The following is a 25,263-nucleotide window of genomic DNA, read 5'->3' on the forward strand; positions in this document are numbered from 1 at the left end:
GACCTGGATATTTACTGTCATGGTATTATACTAGTTTCTTCCTAATGTAATTGGTGGGGGGGGGACAGAATATCATTGATGGATCATCCTGAAGTTTCATCAGGGGGTTTGTCTGTAGCAAGTTTTATTGCTTGTGCCTATTTCTTTAGGTTTTGAATAAGCAATGTTTTCTATACTTTGGAGTTGTAGTGCTGTGGCAGGGACTTAAAACCTTCTTGTCAGTTCTACCACTGAGCTATGTTGAGTTCCTTCTGTAAAAATGCTCTAAAGTATATACTAAAAGATGACAAATGAAAATACTAAGCTTGCAACCTTCATATTTGTAATAATTGTGAGTAAACTGAAGACCACATGTAAGCATTTTTATCATAATACCAGCATTTTAGGCCTTCAGTTGTATTTATTTATTTATTAATTTTCATGATAGTGGTATTTTATATTTCTACCAAACTACTCTATGAACTGCATAAAGGTTTTCTTATAGAATAGGTGTTTATTTTTTCTTGGTCACTAGATGGCGCTAAAAGCTTGATGGTTAAATAGCCAACATGGCACGCACATAGAATACTTATTTATATATACATTATATATAAATAATTTATATATATATACATATATATAAATATACAAATATATATACATTTCACTTATTATTATATACATATTTATCATATAGAAATGCAACATATCAAGCAAAAAAAGCTGTTTATAATGCAAGGAATTTTTTTTGTGCAAAGAAAATATTTTTAACGGAAATGAAATACATCTGTGGAGATATTTAGTTGTCTTTGAATGTTTTCTAAACAAATAACTGATAATAAAACTTACTGAAATAGATAACAAAATATATTGAATGTTAGGTTGTATACATATTACAACATTATATATGTACTGTAATGACAGCCATTTAAAAAAAATGATACTGTGGCTGGTAATTCTGTAATAAAATAAAGTACAGTGCTCTCCCCAGCCCTTTTTAGCTGGGCGCAGCGCCCGGCAGGCGGCAGTAACCACCCGACTGTTTTTCTGTGGTTACTGATGAGTTGGCTCACATTACAGGGGCTGCCACCCACCTACAATTTCTTACCACCCAGCTTGAAAAAATTTCTGGGTTTATCTTTCTATGTTTTTAGTTATAATTCTACAGGCTGAAGTATATAATTTCACAGTGTATATATTGTGCTTTTATTTATTTCTATAAACTGTTCGGATATTTCTTGAGAGCTTCAGCATTTCTTGAGGTTACACCTTTATTTATGGATATTGACCTAAATTATTGCAAAACACTGCAGCAGCTGATTCATTAAATTAAATTTATATATTGCCAACACATTACACAGTGCTGTATAATACATTTATACCACCGTGATTTTATGAATAAAGTTATTTAAAATTGAAATTGATAATTCTAAGAAAAGGTAATTGATAATTTTAAGAAAAGGTAGGCCAGAGTGACACAACCCCAATAATTTGGTGTTCTTGCCACTTTGGTGTGTAGTATGTACTCCCTGCAGACGCTCTCATGGGCCCTACTAACTCTAGGGGTAAATGTCCACCCCATTCCCCCATGTAAATGATTAGAGCTTAGAGGGAATGCCAACTAGAGTTAACTGCCTGATTTAATAATGCTCCTCCAAGACTGGAGAAGATAGACTATCATCAATGAATCTGGGTGAAACCTAGTATAGATTTGGTCCAGGATTTAAAACATTTGTTAACAAATAGCAAATGACAAATGCCAATGGGCCTGATTGTTTAAAGCTCTCCAAGACAGGAGAGGATACCCAGTGACGCTGGGTGATCAGCAAACTTGAAATGGATTTCTTCAAAGTCATTGCTATTTGTAAGCAAATGTTTTCAATCCTGGACCGGATCTATTACAGGTTTGTTCCATCACCCAGCTTCACTGTGAAAAGTGTATCCTCTCCAGCCTTAGAGAGCTTTAATAAATTAGGGCCAATGCATCTGAAACCCAACCTTACAGTAATCATACACCCTACATAAATTATTAGAAATCTACAAATATATGAATAAAGCACGCCTCAAAAGCCTTAAAATTTGCGCTTAAATGTCTAAGAGAGAAATTCAATACTCCTTTGCAATTCACATCTATTGATCTGCCAGAATTGCAGGGTGCTTAGTTTAAATTTAGTGCTTTTTGTATTCTAGGACAACTCAACAAACATCCAGTTCTGTATGTGTAAATCATCAGATTTCTCCCACGTATGTGTTCTCAGTAAGCCAGAACAGGCACGTGATTTCTAAATCACTCTAATTACCCTGAGAACTGGTTGTGCATTATTTAATTTAGACCAGTTAACCTGCATTGCTTTCGGCTATGATAATTTACTGTCCCTTTTATCTGAACTCTGAAATCATAACACAAAAAGGAAACAAATTAATGTTTTACACGGTAATGAGTCCAAGCACAGCTACAATCTCTTCCATTAGAAATCCTGGTACACAGAAAGCTTAGACAAGAAGGAAGAGAAACATTATTAATGAATGCTATTTAATGTCATTAACACAGGCTCGATGACCAAAATCTGCCTCCTTCTACAGTCACTGAGAGGGCAGCATGATATAATGAAGAGAGAGATGTCAGGACCTGAGTGGTGACACATAGGAATACTTCTCACAAAGTAGTTTGCCATGGCTAAGAATGCATTCCAAAATCGCTGACTTAGAAGTCATGAGTGGCCCTTAGCTACCTTTGATGTTGTTTGAGACAGCTGGAAAGCCCATCAACCAACGTGGATCAAGAGGAAATATTCATTCTGCCACACTTACACCAAAACCAAGAGTTTCCGGAGTCTGCTCACAAGAGCAATACTCAGTTATGTTATGTGCTTTACTGTGAGAACATATTTCTAAATTATAAAAGGGATTAGCTTGTGGTAGCACACACTGCTTTATGTAAAAGTCAGTTTACAAGGCAAGATGAAGGGATAGAAAAGATTTGGGTGCCTTGAAATATAACACCCATCATCTCCTCTGAAAATAAGAAAGGTTCACAAATATCTGAGCCACACTTTATTACTTAGACAGACATTTTAAAGGTTCTTCCTAGAATCACTACAACCTTTTCACTAGATTCTAAAATTGCAGAAATCCTAAGAATTAAAACCAGCAAGTCTATGAAGCCATGTCATGCTAGATTCTGGAAGTACAGTCTAAAAAGACTGGATTAGAAAACCAGCTGACAAAAAATGCAGTTTTAGTCCTTTTTCATTTAAGAATCCTAAGCCATACCTTATCATCACAAAACAAGTAAAAATAAAATGATCAAAACATACCTGAGTTCAAGGGAACCGTGGGTCAAAAAGGCCCATCTATTTCCATGTCAAATATAGGTGGGTTGCTAGTTCTCAATGCAAGCAATTGAAAAGGGCAGTTAATATTGCCCAGATGGCACTCCTATATGGGGTGGTTGGTGCAGAAGTAAATTGCTACCTGAACTTACACAGAATTCACAATAAAGTAAGAAGACAGGGGTATTGACACAGGTTAGTATAGAGTGGTGAAGGCTGGTTGATTAGAGGAGTACAATTGCACTTTAAATTGTGTGTAGAGTTACAAATAAAAAAAAACAATAGTATGGGATAAAAATGTTGCTCACTTAATATAGATTTCCACTTATTTTCCTTTGCATCTTTAAGACAGAATGTAAATGGGAAATCTTCTTTAGGTTTGCTTTGCTTAGAAGGAAATTAATGAAGCCTGGGTTTCAGTGAAAGGCTGAGCTGAAACCTGCTTGTATATTTGCCACAGAATCAGTACATTTGGGGTACAGTCCAAGTATATAAAGTCTTTGCTTATGTTGCCTCTAAGTCTAGACCTCCTCCATGTGATATGGTGTAACATAATGACTTTCAGTTACATAACCTGAGGCAAAGCACTGTAGGTGTATGTATGTTTTTGTATGTCATAGGTAGGGTCTACCAAATTTCAGGAACTTGATGGGTTATAAAGAATGTCTATTAAAAAAAATCATCAACCCTATCAGGGGGAGGGAAATCCTTACTGAAGGTCTTGAGAGCATAGAAGAGAATGGACCAACTTTGGAGAATTATATAAAGGGTTAGAAATGGCATTAGAGTGTGCTCTGCAATCCAGGGCAACCCAGGAACTATACCATTCACGTAAAAGTAGGTGAATATATCAGAGGATACCTATTCTTAACTAGTTTTTTCACTGTGGCAGGAATCCCTAATGCATGAAATCTGCAAATTGTACAGCCATGTAGCTGCAATATATTTATAGAACATGCTTTTGATAGTGAGAGGTGATAACAATGTGAGATACGCTTTTACTATGAAAAACAGGATATAAATATGCGGTCAAAGTGAAAATATGTGTAATCATTAGTGGTTCGAGCACATACTGCATTTCCAAGTACAGGAAAATGTAAAGGAAGAAAGAAACTAACACCAAGCTTCAAAGGTATGTGCAATGTACAAGAAAGAACTTGAGAACTGAACAGCATATACAATCACAATGAGTTGTCTTGTCTTCAACATTTGCTTTAATATTTGGGGAAAGTATGATAAACTAAGGAGCAGATTTACTAAATGAATATGTCATTATCAGGTCCGGCCTCTTTAATTGTTTCTCTGACTCTGATATTTGTGAATACGCTTAAAAAAAAAAAAAACTTATAGTGTGCAAAAAAAAAAAAAAAATCTGTGTATAATAACTATAAAGTAAAATTCCACATAAAAATATACATGAGAATATACAGTGTAAGTATAAAATATATAAATATAAAAGAATTGTCAACTATTCCCTCGTGTATCTATTTAGGTGTAACTGCAATTGAAAATATAAAAATAAAATAAATACCTTTGCAAAATCCCGTACATCAAACAGGTCAAAAGCTTCAAATAGGTCACTTTTCTTCATATTGAAGGCTTCACAGGCCACAGACAAAAATGTCCGGATATTCTTAAGGCAGAGAAACTGTAAAAAATGAAAAATATTATCGAGTTAGCATATGGATTATATAAAACGTAAATCTATTGCAATTATCTTAATGTATGTTCAAAAAGAACAGATTCTAGATTAATAAAATACAATTTGTAGTGTTGGTGTTACAAAGTAACATAATCATGTGTTAATCTGCACTTGCTTAATAAAATAAAGTGCTTGCTTTATTTAATTTAATGGCATGGTTATTGAATTAAATGTCATGGCTAAAACACAGGCTCACTTTAGGTGATAATGCATGAGGCTGGCCATTCAACCAACAGTCCATTCGATTGATTAAAAAATTGGCCATAAGTTGATGTTTCGGTCATCAATTGATCTTTCGTTGAATTTAATGAACTAAAAGTAATAAATATCATGTGTAAATGGTAAAGAACAGTGATCAGTCCACATGTAAGAATCTGATGTGTTTTTGAGACTTAAAATGAATCCAGTTAAAGTTACTTAATGTATGACTAGTTTTCGTTTTACAAGATACTTTAATTATATGTGTTACATTTTTTGTAATTAAGAATTTGAGCATGCACATTTCAATTCATCCACATGGCATAGAAAGATGATTTTTTTTGGCAGAAATACATTTTTATTTTTATTTTACTAAACTAACCTTTTTGTATCTCATTACAGTGAACTTGTACCTGTGTACAACAAGCAGTTTAAACAAGTCCTTATTCACCTCTGTTAGGTAAAAGCAGTGTGGAGAAAATCATCTACAACATTGCACGTAGACTTCTTTTAATATTTTATGTTAGCAGAATCTTCACAGCCTGCAGGCCATCTTATGTAAACACACAGCAGATGCTTGTGAACCCCTGGTGCCCAACCATGTAGCGACAGGGGCTCTTGCAGAGAGTTGTGTTTTTATCTTGTATATTTTCGTATATATTCTTTATATTTTTTAATGTATTTTTATATCTTGTTACTGTTTTAATTTTTCTGTATTGTTCATACCTTGCTTATTTATTTGTTTTTCATTCTTTTATCAATAATAATTGGGAGCTTGTTGACAAAATCGTCAAATCAAGTATATTTAAGGGGGCATTCATTTGTAAAAAGGCTGTAACAGTGGTGATCTCTAGCAGTCTCATGTAATGCTTCTTATGTCTATAATGGTCTCCTGGCACATGTCCACAGGCTCAAGCAACCAATAAAGCATGTCCCCAGTCTCCAATAACATCTATAGCATATCCCCTATTTCCAACATGTTTTATATAATGTTCCCTGTTTCTTTCCCATGCAAGTCTCTGAGAGTGTTTTATAGCATTATGTTCAATAAATATTCGGTGCTGTCCTTAGTGATTTCATGCTACACTCGTGGCCACTATATCAAGAAAGTTGACAGCAACTGTTCTTAAAAATGTCCGAAACACAAATTAAACAATTTGGCATGACAACCAACAATGCCTTTCAATATACAGTATATATTGCCTATTTAGTTATCTTACCTACCTCTGTCCTAAAGTAATGTTAGCTATGTAAAAAACACACTTCCCCCAATTTCAATTTTATTGGCAAGACAAGGCATAATATATGGTTAGGTCAAATCCTGCTTAGAGAGATAGCTATTTATGTGAGAAAAAAGCATTTTGTCCTTGCTGTCATTTTATTTGTCACTGCAGTCCTTCTGGTTTGTTTGCACTGCAATCGGAAGTGTACATCAAAAAACATTCTTGTAACAGTAGGATCTAAGGCTACGTACACACTTGCAATGCTTCTCGTCTGATGATCGACTCAGGGCCAATATCAGACAAGAATCTGGCGTGTGTGCAGCGCCCGTTGTCAATCGTCCGAACAACTGTCCGGGTGGATCCAAGGACGATGGGCGATGAACGATCGTAATAAAAGAGAAGGGGGAAAGCGCGCAGCAGGGTGCTGCTCCGTTGTTCCCCCCCTCTATAGAGCAGAACAGTGCTGTATGTACAGAACTCGTTCATGCATCGTGCAGTCATTGGAAAAGATTGTGAAAGATAATTATTGCACGTGTGTACCGAGCCTAAGTCTGGCTCAGCCTCTCTCAGATAGGTTTATCATTTTTGGTAACTTTTAAAAAATATTCTTTTCCTAGAAGTAATAATGGTGTGTGCACATCTATAGGAAAAGACAGGGAGATTTACTACAGTTCTGCTGTAAGAATCTCTGCTGTCATCTCTGTGGATAAAATACTTTACTTCATAAAATACAGTGGTGTAATATTCTGTTTTTAAATGAATCTGTTACATGCTTCAGTGACACTAACCAGGCTGGGCAGGATAACACTGCAAATGCAGGTAGTAAATAGTCAGACCCCTATGATATAAACCAGAGCACCATTCTAAAAATGAGTCCAGGATGAGTGCAGGACCACATATGATTGGAATGATGCTTACAAATATTGCAATGGATGATGCTGAACCAGAGAAGTAAAGTAGAAAATCATCAGCACTCCAAAGATTACTTTAGGGATTTATTCTAAACATGTAGTGTCACCAAGGACAATGTACCAACATTTTGGAGTTGTTTAGGTTTCCCATTATTAGAATGATTAAGTGACCTCAAATCTTGAGTTTAACCCAGTAAAAGGAACCATGTAAGTGTTAAACACATTTATGGAGTGCTGGTGATTTTCTACTATCCTTTTCAGATACATAAACCTTATCTTAAAAAAAAAACAAAAAAACCATAAAGTAGGCAGAATAATTGCTCTGTGGATCTAGCACAACTTCTGTTGTCAATGGGTAAAAACACCACCTGGCTTTGTATAGTTTAATATCAGTAAATTTAGCATGCCTGTAGTAGAGTTTACTTACAATCTTATCTTGAGAATATTGAGAATATTGAGAAGTAGTAAATGCCTGTAGTGGAATGAGTGGGGCCATTGATGGTGGTGGTTTGTTCTATAGATATAGTTGTGTGCATATTACATACATATGTATAGGGAGGAGCATATAGTTCAAGTGCTATGGTGCAGCTTTATGTGCTTTTATTTTATTAAAATGGGCCTGTTAGGACTTATAGAAAAATATGAGACTTCAAAAAGAACCTGAGCCTGGCCTGTTTTATTAAAGCTTTTCAAGACTGGAGAAGATAGACTATCATGGGAGAATCTGCATGGTCCAGAAAACCTGGAATAATGTTAGAACACCTGTCAGTTTGTTGTCTGTCCTGTTGGAACGATTTCTTTACTTCCAATCCAAGACAGGCAGCAGGAACCCAAAGGAATACTGTCCAAACGTTAGGAATTTTCTTATCCTGGATGGTGATCACAAGAACAGATGTCTCACTTGGAAGATTGTTGTACTGGAGACAACATTACAGTTTTGGGATTCCAATTACTTTTATCCCCCATTGGCCAAAACACACTGACAGTAATGAAAACCTGACAAGCTGTCTATGCTAAAATGTAAATACAATGTTTTGGCTACATATACCTATTGTAGATAAATGGTTATATATATACCCATAGGGCTATAAGGATCCAGCAGTCACCATTTGATGCCTGTTTTCAGCAATCTAGGTAAACATACAATCCAGTAAACTAGTAAATATATATATATATATATATATATATATATATATATACTGTATGCAAAAATATTTGTGTTTATTTAAACAGACCTGGCAGATGCTGCAAATGTTACACTCTGTGCACTCATACATACATTTTATAATCAAAATCAAATATCAAATGACTGCGTGTCTAGACTAAGGTGCATGGAGCCAAGCAGATAAAACAATAATTGTCGGCCTGATAATGTAAAGTCGTGCTTGGCTGAGAAATATTCTTCTCCGCAGTCTAAGCAGAGAAGACAATGACTGGAAGGACTGGATAGAATTGATCTTCATAAAACATAGCAACATGCCCTTCTTACACCTTTACTGATATATTTCATATAGACCCTAATAACTACATAAATATATAGATTACCTTTATTTTCTAAAATTAATATAGAAAAACATGGAGACTGCAGGTGGTTAATTTAATATGCAGGTATGGCCCCATATGCGTAACCATCTAGAATCCCTGAGAAATGCTATGTAATTACTAAAATCCATATATGTAGGGAACAAGTATTTTGTTTTTACTGGCGACAGTGTATGATACACCTGAAAACGTATTATATGTTAAATATCAACCACTGACTTCCATATCAAACAATATACCCATATGCTGGAAGACAACCATAAATTCTAATTCAATTACTACTGACAACTTTAGGTAGCATACTATACTGTAAATACATGTGCCCTGGTAAAATACATCCCCACCCCACACACTACCCTAAAACTAGTAATAAATTCATCAGTTTTTGTATCTGTATAAGAGGTGAGCGATGGAAATACTTTTCGTTTTAAGAAGGCTTTACTGTGTTTCTTTCAGTTGTATTGTTGTGCCCGTTCATAAGCCCTATTTCAAAATTTCTATACAATACACCAATAATGGCCAACGAGTCTAAAACATCCGTATGCAGTTTGGGAGAAATAGTTCTATAACATCAGGCTGCATTTGTAATATGAACATTTTGCCACAGCTACGCTCTAATCCTAAAATGAGCAACAAGGCTTTTATTTTTTTATCTGTGATGGAAGTGAGGCAAGCAAATATATTCTGTTTTAATGAGAATCTACTAAATATCCCAGAACTTCCAAATGGGCTGGTTAACCTGGTACAGTACCAGTTTTTTAACATACCTACAGCATGTAACCGTCTGTACCAGGATCTACCCATTGTACTGGCACAGCTGTCTCCCACAAGGACAGCACCTCCACTTTTATTTTAACCCATAAATAAAGGTTAGTGGCACTGAAAAGAAAGGAATCCCATGGTGCTCTATAGAGACTGAGGTTATGTGCAGGCACCTTTAGGCTTAGTACAGGTAAATCCTGTATATGAATCAGCCATGCTGTTGTTAACACCTATGCAAAATGTATGACTTTTACTAATACCAATACTTTATTATTAATAAAATGGTATAAAAAGAACTCTAAAATGCTTCTTCGATTAGTGGATGTTGATTAACTACATTAATAAATATGTGTTCACGCTAATATATTCTGGAGATATGATATCATCCAGTCACCTGACATCCAATGGAGCCCAGAAGGATAAGTTTTACAAACGTTGGACAGAAGGTGTTTAATAACTCAGTCTGGCAGGAGCAGCTTGCCTTCCTTAAATTAGAAAGTCACAGAGTTTCTTCTTCTACTTGTAGCTAACACTAACGGTGCAGCATCAGATCCCTTTTTATAGTTTGTAAACTTTTGCTCAGCTTTTAACCACAGTCTTGCAAGCATATAACATTTATTTGGAGTGTCCTCTTATTTAAGAGTAATTGTGCCAAGACTATGTACACTGAACAATTTACATAATAGTAATGTCACGGTCCCTTCCGTGACAGAAGTTTGAGGATCTGTCAGACTAGCTGCATGTGTGATTATCTGACAGCCTCTTTGGTTTTAATTGTTGCTGTGCTGTTGTTTGTAATGACCACTCCCCTTGTATCAGGTGCAGCTGGGGCTCATTACTGCTCTTCCATTTAGTCTGGCCTCACACTTCATGCTGTGCGGTTGGTATTCACTACTGGGATGTGAATAGCTGGAGTGTCCTGCCATTCTGAGTTCCTGTTGATTTCTGCTTATAAGATAAGTTGCGGTTCTTTTGGTGTATTGGTGTTTTGTTTAGGTATTTTTTGTTTACTAGGCCTCAGGGAGACACTGGGTCCTTCATAGGGGAAGGGACCAGCAGTCTCAATCCAGACCCTACTGCTAGGGCTGTGCAGGGCTAGCAGGGCCTAGGTTCCTGGGTATGAGTATCCCTACCTTCAGGGGATGCTCATATGGTTAGGAGTCAGGGCTGGATTAGGGTTTTGCAAGGGGTGACCATTCCCTTTTCCCTAGGTAATTGAGGCCTAGTAGTTTATACACCTTCCTGTTACCCTCCCCTCCCTGTCATTCGTGACAAGTAACAGTAGAAATAATATTTTTATTTTATTATCATGTATGTATTTAACTCCGACATAATACATAGAGTACCTAGTCATGTCACTATCTAATCTACAAGAACAACCAGTAGCTTTAAGCAAGCCATCCATTTTTTTTTTTTTGTGTTAATTCAGTCTAGCCGTCAAATATAATTGAAGCTGCAGGCCTTTGGAAGCCTTACTGGAGTAGCGGAAGGTGTCTAATGAATGCTTGCTAACTACCTGTCAGGGCGTATGGTGGGCCTGTGGTTGAGCTGTGGTTTCGGCTAGCAGGCCATACACACAGGAAATGCAAGCAAGCTGCCCAGAAATGACAGCTAGTCTAGTCCTAAAGCTACAGTCAACTCAATTGCATCCTGGCCATGCACACAGCGAAAATTATGCAGATAAAGGCCTTTTACATTTTTCCATTCTCCCTTTGTCCATTTCTATGTCCCTTACTATAACTTTTTTTCTGCAAGGCACCACTGGGCCTCTGGTATATAAGATGGTGGAAGGGAAAAGACTTTCATTGCATTCACATATAAGGCTCTTCCATGTTTAAATAAAGGCCTGTCAACTGAGATTTCCAAAGTCCTGCGGGGAATGGCCATGGTATTGATCTTTTTCCAATTCCACTCTCTGTCTGCTTTTTTTCCCCTCTCCCTATACCACCCCCACTATCAGACAGAAGAATTGATTTGTAAAGCCAAGCTGTGTGGACTTCTGTTAACCTGGGACCAACATTAATAATGCAGCGAGGTCTTGACTGTCATTTTATTAAACAAACCATGTATATCCTAATTACTTTGTATATTTAACCTCTTCCATTTCAAAGGAAACTATTCCAGCCAAGTATAAAATATTACATATGACTCCTATAAGGAGGAATAATTTTACCTGATGTAAACTAAAAAGGTCAATTAAAAACTTAAATAATCAAATAATTAGTTTGTTCCACTGCTCGTCAGAAAATTTTCTGCAGAGTATATCATTTTAATAATGCTTCTGTTCTGCATTTGCTGATGCTAAATCTACCGAACATGGTAAGTTGATTTCAGCTGTAAAACTACATAAAAACATCCAATTATTTTCCAGATGTTACTATTCCAATGCAACCTAGACTAAATGTGTGCACTTAAAGGTAAACTAATATCATTTATTTTTAAAGCACACAGTTACAGTTTTGGTGGCTTGTGCAACCTCTTGATGAAATTTCTTCTTTTTTCTGGCATAGAGATACCCAAGGGCTTCCTAATATAAAGGGAGTCATTTAGACAGCAAATGTGCATATTATTCTAATGGGAACACAAACACCTCTTCTCCACTCTAGGCAAAAAACAATGTTGTCTGAAGTTGGGCTCTAATGAGCTTATTTCCTCTCTGCCATTAAAGTCATATGAGTTTGTTATACAGTAGTCTGTGAAATAGAGATTGTATTCTTTTATACAGAACATATGCCAAGTTGTTGAAGAGGGACCATGGGTGACAAGGCCAGAAGAAACAAACTGGTTGCTTTCAGCTCTATATGCCTAGGCAACTCTGTGCTTCCAAAACCAATGCTACTCTTCTACAATCCTTCCCATTAGCAGTGTTACTGCAGATAAAAAATATATATATAAATACATGAAATGACTCAATACATGTTAAGATGTGGTTTGTGAAATTAGTCAAGGTTGGGCCCCCAACAACACAGAACCAAGTGCACCTCTATTCTCTGCATTCCCTCTGTTCTGTCCCAATAAAAAGTTCATGAGAATAACCTTACATTAGAGTCCACATCACAAGGTAAAAATTATTAATAAGCCTCTGATCCCAAGATTCCCAAAACAGGTCTTAGATTTAAGTAATGACTTTGCCTGTACTTAAATTGTTTAGTCTGATTATACTGGATTTTGGTAAATCTCCCCTTTTATTCAAAGTACTTTAAATAGTAGAGAATCAGCTTTCTGAAATCAGGAAACTGCCCACATGTGACATTATATGCAACAATCTTTCCATGTTTCCCACCAGCCATGATCTATTATAGGGGTGTCAAACTCTGGCCCGAGGGCCAAATTTAGCGCCCAAAGGAATTCTAAATATGAACTGCAGTTGTCACGCCGCTGCTTTGAAATAGTGCTGCTACTACAATTCCCGGCATCACTTGCATCTATAGACCAGCGGCTTCTCTGCCTATGCATGGCCCTGCATTGGACTGTTTTATAGATGCAGGGAATTGTAGTAGCGGTGCTATTTTAATGAAGAAGGAGTTCCAGCCACTCATAACATTAAGCCCTGCACTGGACTATTTTCTTGATGCAGGGAATTGTAGTAGCAGTGCTATTTCTCTATTTTAGGCTTGTTCCAGATTGAATGTTAAGCAAAACCTCTTTGTTTCCATATGAAAAGGTTTTATATCTAATGGGAAGGAAAAACTTCTACAATTTTTTCAATAAACTTCAAGTTTGGCCAGCAACTTTGTCTAAGTTTTTAATTTTGGCCCTCTGTGTATTTGAGTTTTACACCCCTGGTCTATTGCATATGTGTAGTTAAAATTTAATTGCAGTGTGTAATTAAAACAAAATCTTTTTTTTTTTTTAAATATGATTAGAGTGTTGATGATGGGGGAAAAGATGAAATAGGCAGTAAAAAATTAAAGGAAATTAAAGTTAAGCTCTAAATCTAGAATAAGTTTGTTTTCATATCACGTTTCCATGTTTAAAAACCCTAAATATGTGATGTAAGCTATATATCTATTACATGTTTGTTTTTTTTCCCTGGTAACAAATAATTATATTGACAAGTTCACATTATGCCTTTTTTTTCCATCCCATCATGTTCTCTCCTGTTATAACATGGCACTCACTACACTTCTGCTTTATTTTCTCCTTTTCTCTAATCTCATCCTTCTACACTTTGCCAGAGAGTGACTGGATATTAATTAGTAATGACTCATTACCTAGCTGGGCTCTTCTGGGAACACTAACGCAGATTAAATATCAGTATATTCTCTCTGGGTGTTTCATGTTTACTAAATTGCAGGACTAAAAACTGGAAAAACACATTTGAAGTGAAATAGATTTCTAACAAACACATTTGTTTTGCCTATTTAGTTTACATTTAGAATTATGCTGTTTTATTCTGCCTCTAACAAAATCTATAATAATAATGAAAAGTAAAAGCCGAACTTTTCTTGATTGTTCTTAGTCACATTAAGGTATACCTAAATCCAGATTTTTTAAATAAAAGGTAGTGTTTTTGCATGTTCTCCTCTGAACCATGGTTAGCTATGTACCTTTATTTTTTTTCCCAGAGTCCCATTCCATAGGTTTTTACATTTTCTGCTTGTAGACTTGATGCCAGTCCACTGGCTCAGCGCGGGAAGATCTCAAAAATGGGACTTCATGGAGAAAAAGTAAAGTTCTGAATCCAATAATGCTTCTAAGAACAACAAATATTTTTTATTTAAAAAGTATATCTGGAGTTAAGGTACACTTTAAGCAAAGAGCTTTTAATTCAGTAGAATTGATCAGATGGAATACAGGTTCATAAAGGAAAACCTACAAACTCGTGTACAAGTGTGGTCCCTTGACAGTATGCTCCCCAAATAAACAAGTACAAATGCTCTTCATGATGTGTGTTAAAATATACCAAAAGCCCCAAGCATAACATATACATACCCTATAATAAAAATACATTTGACATTCTGGACTTTATTAATAGGTTATGAAATCCATTACTAAGAAACCATCTAATGCAAACATAATGTTAGACATTTTCTTAGTAATGCATTTCATAACATATTTTGATATTGACGGAAGAAAAACTTTGTCAATTACTTCTTCAAATGAATTGTTTTTTTTTGCTTTTTTTTAGCATCTTTGGTTATATTTGATTTGATTATTTATGACTGATTATTTACAAAAAAAAAAAAAATACCTAGTGACTACTGTTATTTGTACAGATAACAGCTGAGACGCCAGGGGTGAGGGCCCATTTATATGTACTTACTTTGTATTTTCTTTCCTTGGCATTTGCATGTGGCAGAATGACATCATATTTTGAATGAATTGGGTGGAAAACATGGAAAGGTACAGGCAGGACTGGTGAGGCAGCATAAGACAGAGAGCCAAAATTTACAGAGAAGTCATAATGTTATTACCTAAATACCAAAAAGAGCAACTGCCAATTGCAGTTGATATACACTGCAATAAAAACATGCCATAAGCTTTTTCCTTCTCTGCTCCAAGTCAGGCAATACAACTAGTTTACTTTACACTATTACCAGTTATAATATATGCAATGAAAGGATGCAGAGAAAAAAATGATCGTAAAATGCACAGTTGTCAAACTGTGAGAGATTGTGGGTGGTAGAACTAGAGCCAGAACAAACAGGTTGCTTACAACATTTGTGGACCACACCGTGCTGCTAATGCCAGTGCTATTCTTCTGCAATCCTTCCCAAAAGCAGTGTTTGTGCAGATTAAAAATGTATTAAACTAAAACACTAACCAATGGTATCCGGCATCCTTTGTATAGACTTAGTAAAAGAAGACCACTAGTTTTTATTAGGCTTCTGAACTTACAGGCCCAGGAGTACTTTAAATCTGTGCATTACAGAGTTATAGGGTTAATTAGTTCTGTCTAGTTAACAATTCTGTCAATATACATCTTTTTCAGGATTCTTAGTGGCAGTTATTATGAGGTCTGTATATACACGTCGAGGGCACTGAATGGGTAATCTGTCAGTCCTGTACTGATCATTGTTTGTTGAATATTCATCAAAAAGAAATAACATTTTTCTGGCCTGGACAAACAGTGAAAGACCCTGAAACACGTGGAAAGCAGTCTGTGGCTCAGGAGAGGTGTAGGAAAGAAGGCAGTTTGTCAGTGCTCATTCCCGATACAATAAACAGGTGACCTTTCTGATATGCTACTTACTGAAGGTAAGGCTAGAGAATGTGTGCAGGGCTGGCCAACTGTCCCACGTCCTTCCATCTGTCTCTTACCAGAGAAACATTATTATAGGTATCCAATAAAGGGACCATGAGGAGATATCTATTGGGTCCCTCAAGTGTCTAATATTACACACTCAATTTTTTTTAAACCATTAGACCTGATTTATTCAAACAATCCAAGACTGGGGAAGCCAGACTATAATGGGAACACCTTGTTGATCCAGCAAACCTGGAACAGATATCTTAAAAAGAGTTTGCTATTAGTTACCAAATATTATCAGTCCTGGACCAGATCCATTCCAAGTTTGATGGATCATCCAGGTTCTTCCCCGATAGTCTATCTTTTCCAGATAGGAGAGTTTTAGAGAGTTTTATTAAACCAGGCTCATTAAATATTCAAATATAAAAACTGACATTTTTGTTTTTTGTTAACAAAAATATCTTAACTAATATGAATAATAGTTAGGGGAGATATCTAAATACATTGACTGGTAAATATACCTGAACAAAAGGAAATTACTAAACAGAATAAAAAAAAGGAAAAGGGATATATATATATATATATATATATATATATATATATATATATATAAAATAGGTTACCAATAATATACGAACAATGTGTTTTTATAAGTCTGGGAATTAAAACATCACAGAAACAGACTAAGTTTCTACAAATTAAGCTATTGTATCAGTAGAGATGGCTTTCATTTCTTCTATCCAATTTATTACATCTTATCAATCCACTGTGTAGGGGCACCAATTAAGACCTCCAGTATAGAATAATTGAACCTTGAGCCGCATTTAAAAGATGTATTGTGAGAGAGGCCCTATACGTTTTATTAGATATGTTCTGAAAGGGGACCATTCTTAAAGCAGCAAATCTGACGTTTACCATAAATCTTTTGGTGAAAAACCTTCCAGGTCCATAAATTTTTATTGGCAGATATTATTAATACTGAGAGTTTAGGGAATATTGGTTTCACTGCTTTATATATAGTAGTATTTTTGAGATGGCCACATGAGAGAGACACTTTGATAGTTAAAGCTCAATCTTTTTGAACCTTTTTGAGATTCTGCTATAGCTGGGATAGAAATAGAAAAAAAGAATAAAAAAACAACAATCAATCCCTATCACTCCTTCACCGAGTGGTAATATAGAGTGATATACCAGTGTGGTTCCTAATTCTGAAACGCTACAGTGGCTGGACCAGACTAAAATGCAGAATTGTAGTGCTACATATTATTTTCCCACCAAGAACTAACCTCTTAATGCAGTGTTCTCCCCAGCCACTTTTAGCCAGGTGCACCACCCTGCACTTTTCAGTAAGCACTGGCTGTTTTAGGGTGGATACTGATAAGTTTGGTCATAATACAGGATCTGCCACCCACCTATAATTTATTTTGACCCAGTTTAAAGAAAAAAAACTGTGTTCAACACTGTAATGGAATAGAAATATGTGCCAATAATCCAGCCAGACCCTAACGCTTCTATTCTACTAATCCATGTGCAGTTCCCCCACTCCACAAAAAAGCCTTAATCAATATAACGTACATAAGGAGCACCAAAAATAAAAGCTATCATATGAATCTGGGTGACAGTATGACCTTGCTCTGGAAATCTCTCTTCTATTTAAATGAACCAAAGAGAGATATATAGGAGTATTTTTATCATCATCAGTTCATCAGTTAGATGACACTTTCATGTTAACAGCTTAGTCATATTTCATGCAGCATCTGTGTACAGGAATAACATTAACAGATGTGGGGTACTAATTGACATGTTGCATTTATACCTATACCTCTGCCAGCCACCATTAACCAGAACTTTAATAGAAGATACCTATTCCATACCATTTGTTCAGTACAAATATACAATGTTTTAAATCAGTACCAAATTATAAAATACACTGCACTATTTGTATAATTCTGGAGAGAGCTAATGACTTGCTGATATCTCATGCGCCCTTAGGAAGGACATGTAGCATTCACGACTAACAAGCAAATTAATATTGACAGCATGCAGCAGTAAGGTGAGTGTAAAAAGTCACAGAGAAAGGCTAAGAATAGCTACTGCCATACTGAGCAGAACGTGAAGCCTCAACATACTGGTCAATAACGGAAAATCTGGTGAAAGCAAAGCCAGGAATGGATACAGAGCAAAACATATTTTTATATTTATATATATATATATATATATATATACATACACATTTTAATATCGGTTATCATAACAATATTAACAGTCTCTTGTTTTTAAAGAATGTTTAAGCTTCCAGTCAGATGTTAGAAAAGAGAAAATATATATTGATTTAGTTCTGTATTCATTAAAATGTCATTACATTCATTTATTTTAAATGTAGGCAATTGAAGAGGTAGAATTTGAATTGATAGCAGCCATTTGTACAATTTAGACTAAGAAGGAAGAAAAAACAAATTGAGTGAATGAGATGATTTTATTACTTTAATTTCAATCATTCAGAGCACATTGGATTCCATTAGTACCGCAGTAAAGAGTCCAGTGTGGTATCCCAAGGTAGCTATGATATGTCAAACCTGCACATGATCCCCAATATAACGGTCATTGTGGGTGCACCATGCTAAAGACAGAGCCTAATTTTATCTTCTATGGCCAAGGACATTACTGCCATAGTCCAGAAAACCGTGAACATTGTGCACCCATGGGAGGAGAGTACATGAAGATAACTACAATTTTTGGGTGATTTGATTAAGGTGGAAAGCATTAAAGTCTCTTTTTTCTTTTTATTTAAAGCACATTTGTCTTTAACTGGTAGACCGATCACTGGCCTAGCTTACATATAATTCGTTCTAACAGGACCTAATGATGTAGGGTATATATTGACGTGCACATTGAAGTACAACAGAGAGTCTCTGGAGACCACCATAAGGCTCTATATGTTATCCTATTATCTAATCAGTCACCGTACTTAATTCAAAAGGGCCTTACTATTGATTAAAATCTTTCATTTGATAAGATAGAGCAGATATGTTTATCCACCATGGGCAAACAGTTATTGTAATATACCAAAAAAAATGGTCCTATCAGTAACCCCAAGATTGACATTCTCCATTCAAAGCCCAAATTTTCAGTAAACTACTTATAAGATTTGTATCAGTGATAGAAGTGAATATCATTTGTTAGCAATTGTTGCAGTTATTACTCGATTAGGACAAATGAGCTGATTCTGGTCATTCCACATATAGCCTAATTACTCTGCAAAGCAGGAAATATCCCACAGACTAGATAGCCAGCTAAGACCATTTCCCCTTATTATAAACAAGAAAATTCAATAGCAAAACCTACCAAATAAATTAATGTTTAAACAGGAAGGAAATCTTTTGCTTAGTGCCTGCCTGGATATTAAGCTCATCAAACTAAACCTAAATATGTGACAAAATACAGCATGAACATGTTTTTTGCGGTAAAAAGCAAATTCATACATCCTTGTTAGGCACACATCTAGATGTAAAGAAATCAATAACTGCTATTATTATAAAATATAAAAATGTTATATTTAATGTGAGTATTTAGTTTCGCATGGTTCATAATCTGTTCTTTTAGTTATTTTCACTTCGTAAAAACGTAAATTATGTTTTTACTGATTTGCACATTTTGACTACCTGTCAAAAATTTTCATTTTTAACCCTGCCCATTGACACATGCAGAGAGCAGTGATACAGAACTATCAAAGGAAAGGCAGAGGTGTCTTTAACCTAAAGGATGTGATTGATAGCCTGGCGTTCTTTTCTCTATGTCACGAAGGATAGTGGCACCCAATGACAGAATATTCGGATTTCTGCACCATTAGGTTATCTGTAAACTTAATGGATTATACATGGCAGCCATTTTTGTGAACTCCGGTAAATGGAAGGGTTAAATACTATATAATAATCAGGTCGGATGTATTCAGAAGGATTGTCATGACAATACGCAAGGTTGTCCAAAGACCTTCTGCTGCATGTAACCTCAGAGGATGTACATCATGGAAAATGTTAGTGAATGGTTGGAAGTTATCTGCCAATGATCTTTTTTGTTGTTGTGCTACATAAAAACAAAGGATACATGTGTGCTCATAAACTACAAAGTATGTTTATCTGTGAATCAAGATATTATTGATTATTTCCCAAAGCATGTACAGCGTCTACTGCTATGGTCAACTTTTGTTTCATTTATTCTAATATTTCTCATTAGAGGTGAAAAGGGAGGAAATTATCTTTATTCAACTTTGGTGTGCTCTATCCATCAGTGCGTTGTCTGCAGCAATCAGATACAAGATCTCGAATTCCACCAGGAAGAAGTGGTACTTGGGTTGGGTAAACATTCCTGCTTTTATGGTAAACATAAGTATAATAATGCTATGTTGAGTGACTTATATTTAGGGCCATTTCAATTTGTGGTTGACTGCAGTATTCTACTGCAAGCTCAGATGCGCCAACCTCTCCCATTCAACTGAAAATTTATAGTTGGGAAACATTTTGTGCACACTTTCGCACGCAGTTGTGGGGGATGGCAGCGACAAGTCATCTTTGAAGCGACAGTTGCTTTTCTTCCTCTGGAGGAAAAAATGCACCACAACTGCACTCGATGGCAAAACAAAGCAAACACTGCGGATGACACTAAAAGCCACATAGTAGATAAAAAGGGGTGCCTGGAAGCAGCTAACCACGTGGTGTTTTCTAAAAGGGTCTTAGAAAGCTAAAGTGTCTGTCACATGGGCATGGCCTGCTCTCATTTTCAATTCTGAAATACAAGACAAGAGGTTGAAATCAAGTCAAAAAAAGGGGAATATCCACTATGTGTGCACTTAAAAATACAAATGTTTTCAAAATGTATATATCACCTGCATAAATTGGTGTTATCACACTGCATGGAGTATAAATTTGTATTTATATTCTCCTCTAGTACATCTAGTTTATAATATATATTTACCATTAGTGTTACAAGTAGTTTGAATTTAGCCCAGGTCACTGAGCTTCAAGGGCTGGTGTTATCCCAACAGTATATAAATAATCCATTTCTTTCATTTTCATTTCGGATACAGCAGGGAAGAAGCAGCTATTCTTATATGATTTTTTTAATATAGTATATATTGTGACTTAGCTTCTCCTAATTAGGTCAGCTAATTAAATGGTATTTAAATACCATCTGCTTAAGGTTAATTTAAATATTCTGGATATTCTAATAAAGACTTTTACAGGTCAGCCTATAAATAGCAATTATACAGGAATGCAGCATTTCAGCTTAATTACAGCTACTGAAAGGTAATTATAGTTCAACAGAAGGTTCCTGTATGAAAATAAAAAGTACGAAACTGAGATATTATGTGATACATTAACAGAAAACTTTCTTTACCTTCCCTGACTAACTTTGTGTGTGTTTCAGATACTCCCCCTCCCAGACACTGCGGGGTATCAGCTGGCACAGTCACTTCTGCCAATCCAGGAAGCAAAGAGCAAGACTGGGTGTGTCCTTGTGCTGACTGACAAGTTCGGCAGCAAATCCGCAGTGACAATGCTGTTAGGACTTTTGAATTTGTAATGCAAGCAGGCATCGACTAGATGAGAGTGGAAATTCGGCTCCTAATTCAGGAGTGGTGCAGCTTTGTTGCAATGCCATCACATGAATCTGAATTACGAGAACTTCACTGGTAGATTCAACGGGTATTTGTGGAGATTTTCAGGTAAAATAGAAAATGAAAGAGAAAGAGACAATACTAACCCCACCTCACCCCTACTCTAAGTGCCATTACAAAACTCTGAATATTCCTAAAGTAAACCTGAAGCTGACCTCCATCTGTGGTCTTACACGATTGTACAGCAACCTCTTCTGTACTAAAACTGCTTGCTCTAATTTTTCTACACAAAGATTCTTACGGTGTGCATTCGAAGCTGTCCCACGTCAGACAGAGTCTTCATCATTTCATGGCTGATAGACATGCAGCATCAATAAGCCCTTTATTCTCAGTCGCAATATCCCTAGGCTAGTCCTTTTATATGGTGGCTTTCATTCAGTCTTTTCAATTGCAGAGACTCAGCATCATAATGGGCATTATTTTGGTCATCTTGCATGCAAATGCAGCCTGCCTAGAAATGGCAACACTTTGAGGATGATATCCACCCACCAAGGCACTTCTCCCAAGAGTCAGCCACTGTAGTCAGAATTTAGAACTCTTATGAAGAATACTAAGGCAGGGTGATGTGATGTTTTCAGAAAGCTGTGTACAGCCAAACCCTTCCACCAGCCATGATTAGTTTGCATTGACACTGATGAGGTCACACAAGTCAGAATGTCATATAAAAGGGCTTTATTTAGCAAAAGTAGTAGCACCATCATGCTCACACTGTTCATAAAAGTGTCAATCAAGTAACATGATCTTTTTTATAAATGATTACAAGTTATGATGGTTTACTGCTGTTTTACTGCAAACACTGCATTTATATTTACAGATCTGAAGAGCATTCACTGTTTTGATAATAGTGTACATCAGGGGTCCCCAGCCCCCCCGGCTGTGGCCGTCTGACAGGTGGGCTGCGGCTCTGGCCACTGCACCCCCCAGGAGAAGGACCCTGCTTCGAGGGGTGCACCAACCTGAGCCGCTGACAACGTCTCCGGTATGCATGGAAGGCTCAGGGCAGTGGGCAGGTTATGTCTCTGGACACAACACGCCCACTCTCCCATCAGAGGCTTAGACCTGCGATGGGTGAGTGGTCAGGTTCTGGCATCATGACGTAACTCTGGGGGAAGTTTCTTCTCCTTTAAATGACACACGGCTCCCCATGCATGCGCAATCCTGAGTCTGTGCATTTAGTGGTCCGCGAGCTACAAAAGGTTGGGGACCACTGGTGTACATCGTATGTAATTACTGTATTCGTAATAGGGGTTTTAATTCTTCCCCTTTCTACCTTAAATTTACATGTTTCTACTAATTTTGGAATGAAAAGATAACAGGTGGAACATTTTTTTTTTGTTTCTTTTTTTCTTTCCTATCTGTGCCCAACATTCAGAATGTTCTTGATCTGAAAGTGAGGAAAAATAACTCCAATGCGAGGGAGAGATCCATTTGAAAGGATTAAATAAACACTATATATGGAAGTCCAGTACGCAGCTTTCACTTCTACGGCATCTGCGAATGCAACTTTTCAAAAGTGGCAGTACGTCAGTAGTAGTGATCAGGGTGCTTGAAACAAAAACTACTGATCTCCACTGCCGCTTTCGTATTTACAACTATCAAAGTGAAGAATGCTACCTGGAGATCTGTAAATATATTGGTGGCATGTGGTGTTAAAAGTAAATTAGTAGTAAACCAGCTGAACTGGTGATCATTCAGAAAAGTAATGATCATCTTTTCAACTTTTTTGAAAAAGGTGAACACCTTAGTGCTGATATTTCTGCAGACATACCAGCACTTTAATGATAAAACTGTTCATGCAGAGACTGAATGCAATGTGCAAATATGGCCACCTGCATGTAAAATATTACCTTATAATTATGAGATTTCATATTGAAAATGTATTCCAAATAAATTATCAGAAAGGTTGGATTCATACCTTGAATGATTCATACTATACAAATGATTCATAACAAATGCGCATTCTCAACAACTTATATGACAAGTTCCCAATTTGTATACATATGGCAATGGTTCACTGTTTTGTAGAGGTCAGCAGTACACTGTACAGACTACAGATATGGTTTGATGTGATGAGATCTGTCTACTGATGAACAATAATAAGGATGAACAAGAATACCTCTATAAAAAATACAAATACAAATATTTACTTAAAGGTCTTTGCAAAGAACAAGAGGGCACTCCTTGTGTCTGGAGGAAAAGAAGTTTAATCTCCGGATAAGGAAGGGATTCTCGACAGTAAGGTCTGTGAAAATGTGGAATCAGCTCCTTTAGGAAGTAATTTTAGCAAGTTCTATAGATTGCTTTACAAAAAAGCTGAATTCTTTTTCTAGAAACACGTAATATAACTGGGGGCTAAAGTTTTAAAGACAACAGAGACTGTTGATCCAGAGAACATTTGATTGCCTCACGGCAAACACTGTTGGAGTAGATTGAACCAGGCATTGTATGGGGTTTTTGCTTTTCTCTGGATCAACTATGTCTATAAGGTTTTATCTGGGATATACTTACTTACCTAGTTGAACTTGATAAATCTAACTAAATCTTATCAATAACACAAACAAGTCAACCAGCTAGATTACTAATGGCACTGAATAATTATTGTGGATCATCATCCCTTTACTTTTTTGGTCAATTTTGCTCAAGAAGGTTCAATTCTTGAATAAATGATTACTTCTGCCCCTCTACCCTAGATGATCTAGAGTCTTTATGGGTCTTTTCAGAGCCACATGGGAGTGTAAACCCCAGGATGTTCTACCGTGCCTTTAGCAAAGACACAATAGTAGACAGATGAGTGTGCAGACAGCTGTCTAGTCTAGTGATCATACTAAATGGTTTTCTTTCCAAGTACACTAGACATTCCAGTAAAGTGAACACTGCCAAGCCACTAGGTGCTAAGAAAATAGGCTTATACAAACAACAATGTGGAACAACCCATAGCAGCTTGACTAAAATAAACTACATGTCTATAGAGTATCATACTTTGCATGCATACTCTTGCAATAGAAAAGAAAATTTCCAGGCCAATGCTGAATTCCAGACAAAAAAAAAACTTGTTACCTAATTTACCTGCAAGGGATGTCATTCTGTATATCTTTCCACACATTTACCTTTTAGTTTTGAGTTAAGTGGGAAAAGATCAACCTATCAAGACCTATCAAGTGTTTTTTTTATTTTGTGTTTGTTTTATATATAGTACATTACATCTTGCTCCTGTGACAAGTATGAACCAACAGTGAGGGTGAATCTCATCTCCAGAGGAATATTCTGGCTTTACATACACTTTTAGAATTCTTGTTCTGGTTCAGAAACTCTTTCTATGTCATCTCTCCAACAACAACCTCCTGAGTTGATAGTGATCAGCAAAATCTCCATCCAATGACAAGTAAGCTGACCTAGAAAGCAGAAAGCTGACCAAGGAGAAGCAATGTTGAAGAATGTAGTAGGAAGGTGACCTTACAGAAGAATGTTTATTTCCCCCAGTTCCTCTTTAAAAAAAAACTGAATTGTATTTTTTATTTAAATCATACTTTTACATGTTAGTAAAGTTATAAATTTGTTTGAGGCTATGCACAAACAAGTATTTGAGTGCATTTATGCACCAAGTAGGAATGAGCAAAAATTAGAAATTTGTGTTCATAAATTTTAAATGAAAATATCCATTTTGTGAAGATATTCCTCAGCTTTACAAATTAAGCCCCTGAACATTCTCGCTGAATGTTCTCACTGATACCGTTCTCACTGAAACCG

The 25,263-nt window shown here is 36.2% G+C and overlaps 1 protein-coding gene across 3 annotated transcripts in view; it reads right to left on the reverse strand.

Annotated features, from left to right (window-relative positions):
- VAV3 (vav guanine nucleotide exchange factor 3) overlaps window positions 1–25,263 on the reverse strand; it is a 124,426-nt gene that overhangs the window by 74,202 nt on the left and 24,961 nt on the right. For all 3 annotated transcript variants that reach the window (XM_072420031.1, XM_072420030.1, XM_072420032.1), the window contains one exon: window positions 4,843–4,959. In XM_072420031.1, coding sequence (XP_072276132.1) covers window positions 4,843–4,959 — 117 coding nt within the window. The remainder of the gene's footprint in view (window positions 1–4,842; window positions 4,960–25,263) is intronic.

Source organism: Pyxicephalus adspersus, chromosome 8, assembly GCF_032062135.1.
Source record: "Pyxicephalus adspersus chromosome 8, UCB_Pads_2.0, whole genome shotgun sequence".
In the NCBI taxonomy this organism is placed as follows: domain Eukaryota; kingdom Metazoa; phylum Chordata; class Amphibia; order Anura; family Pyxicephalidae; genus Pyxicephalus; species Pyxicephalus adspersus.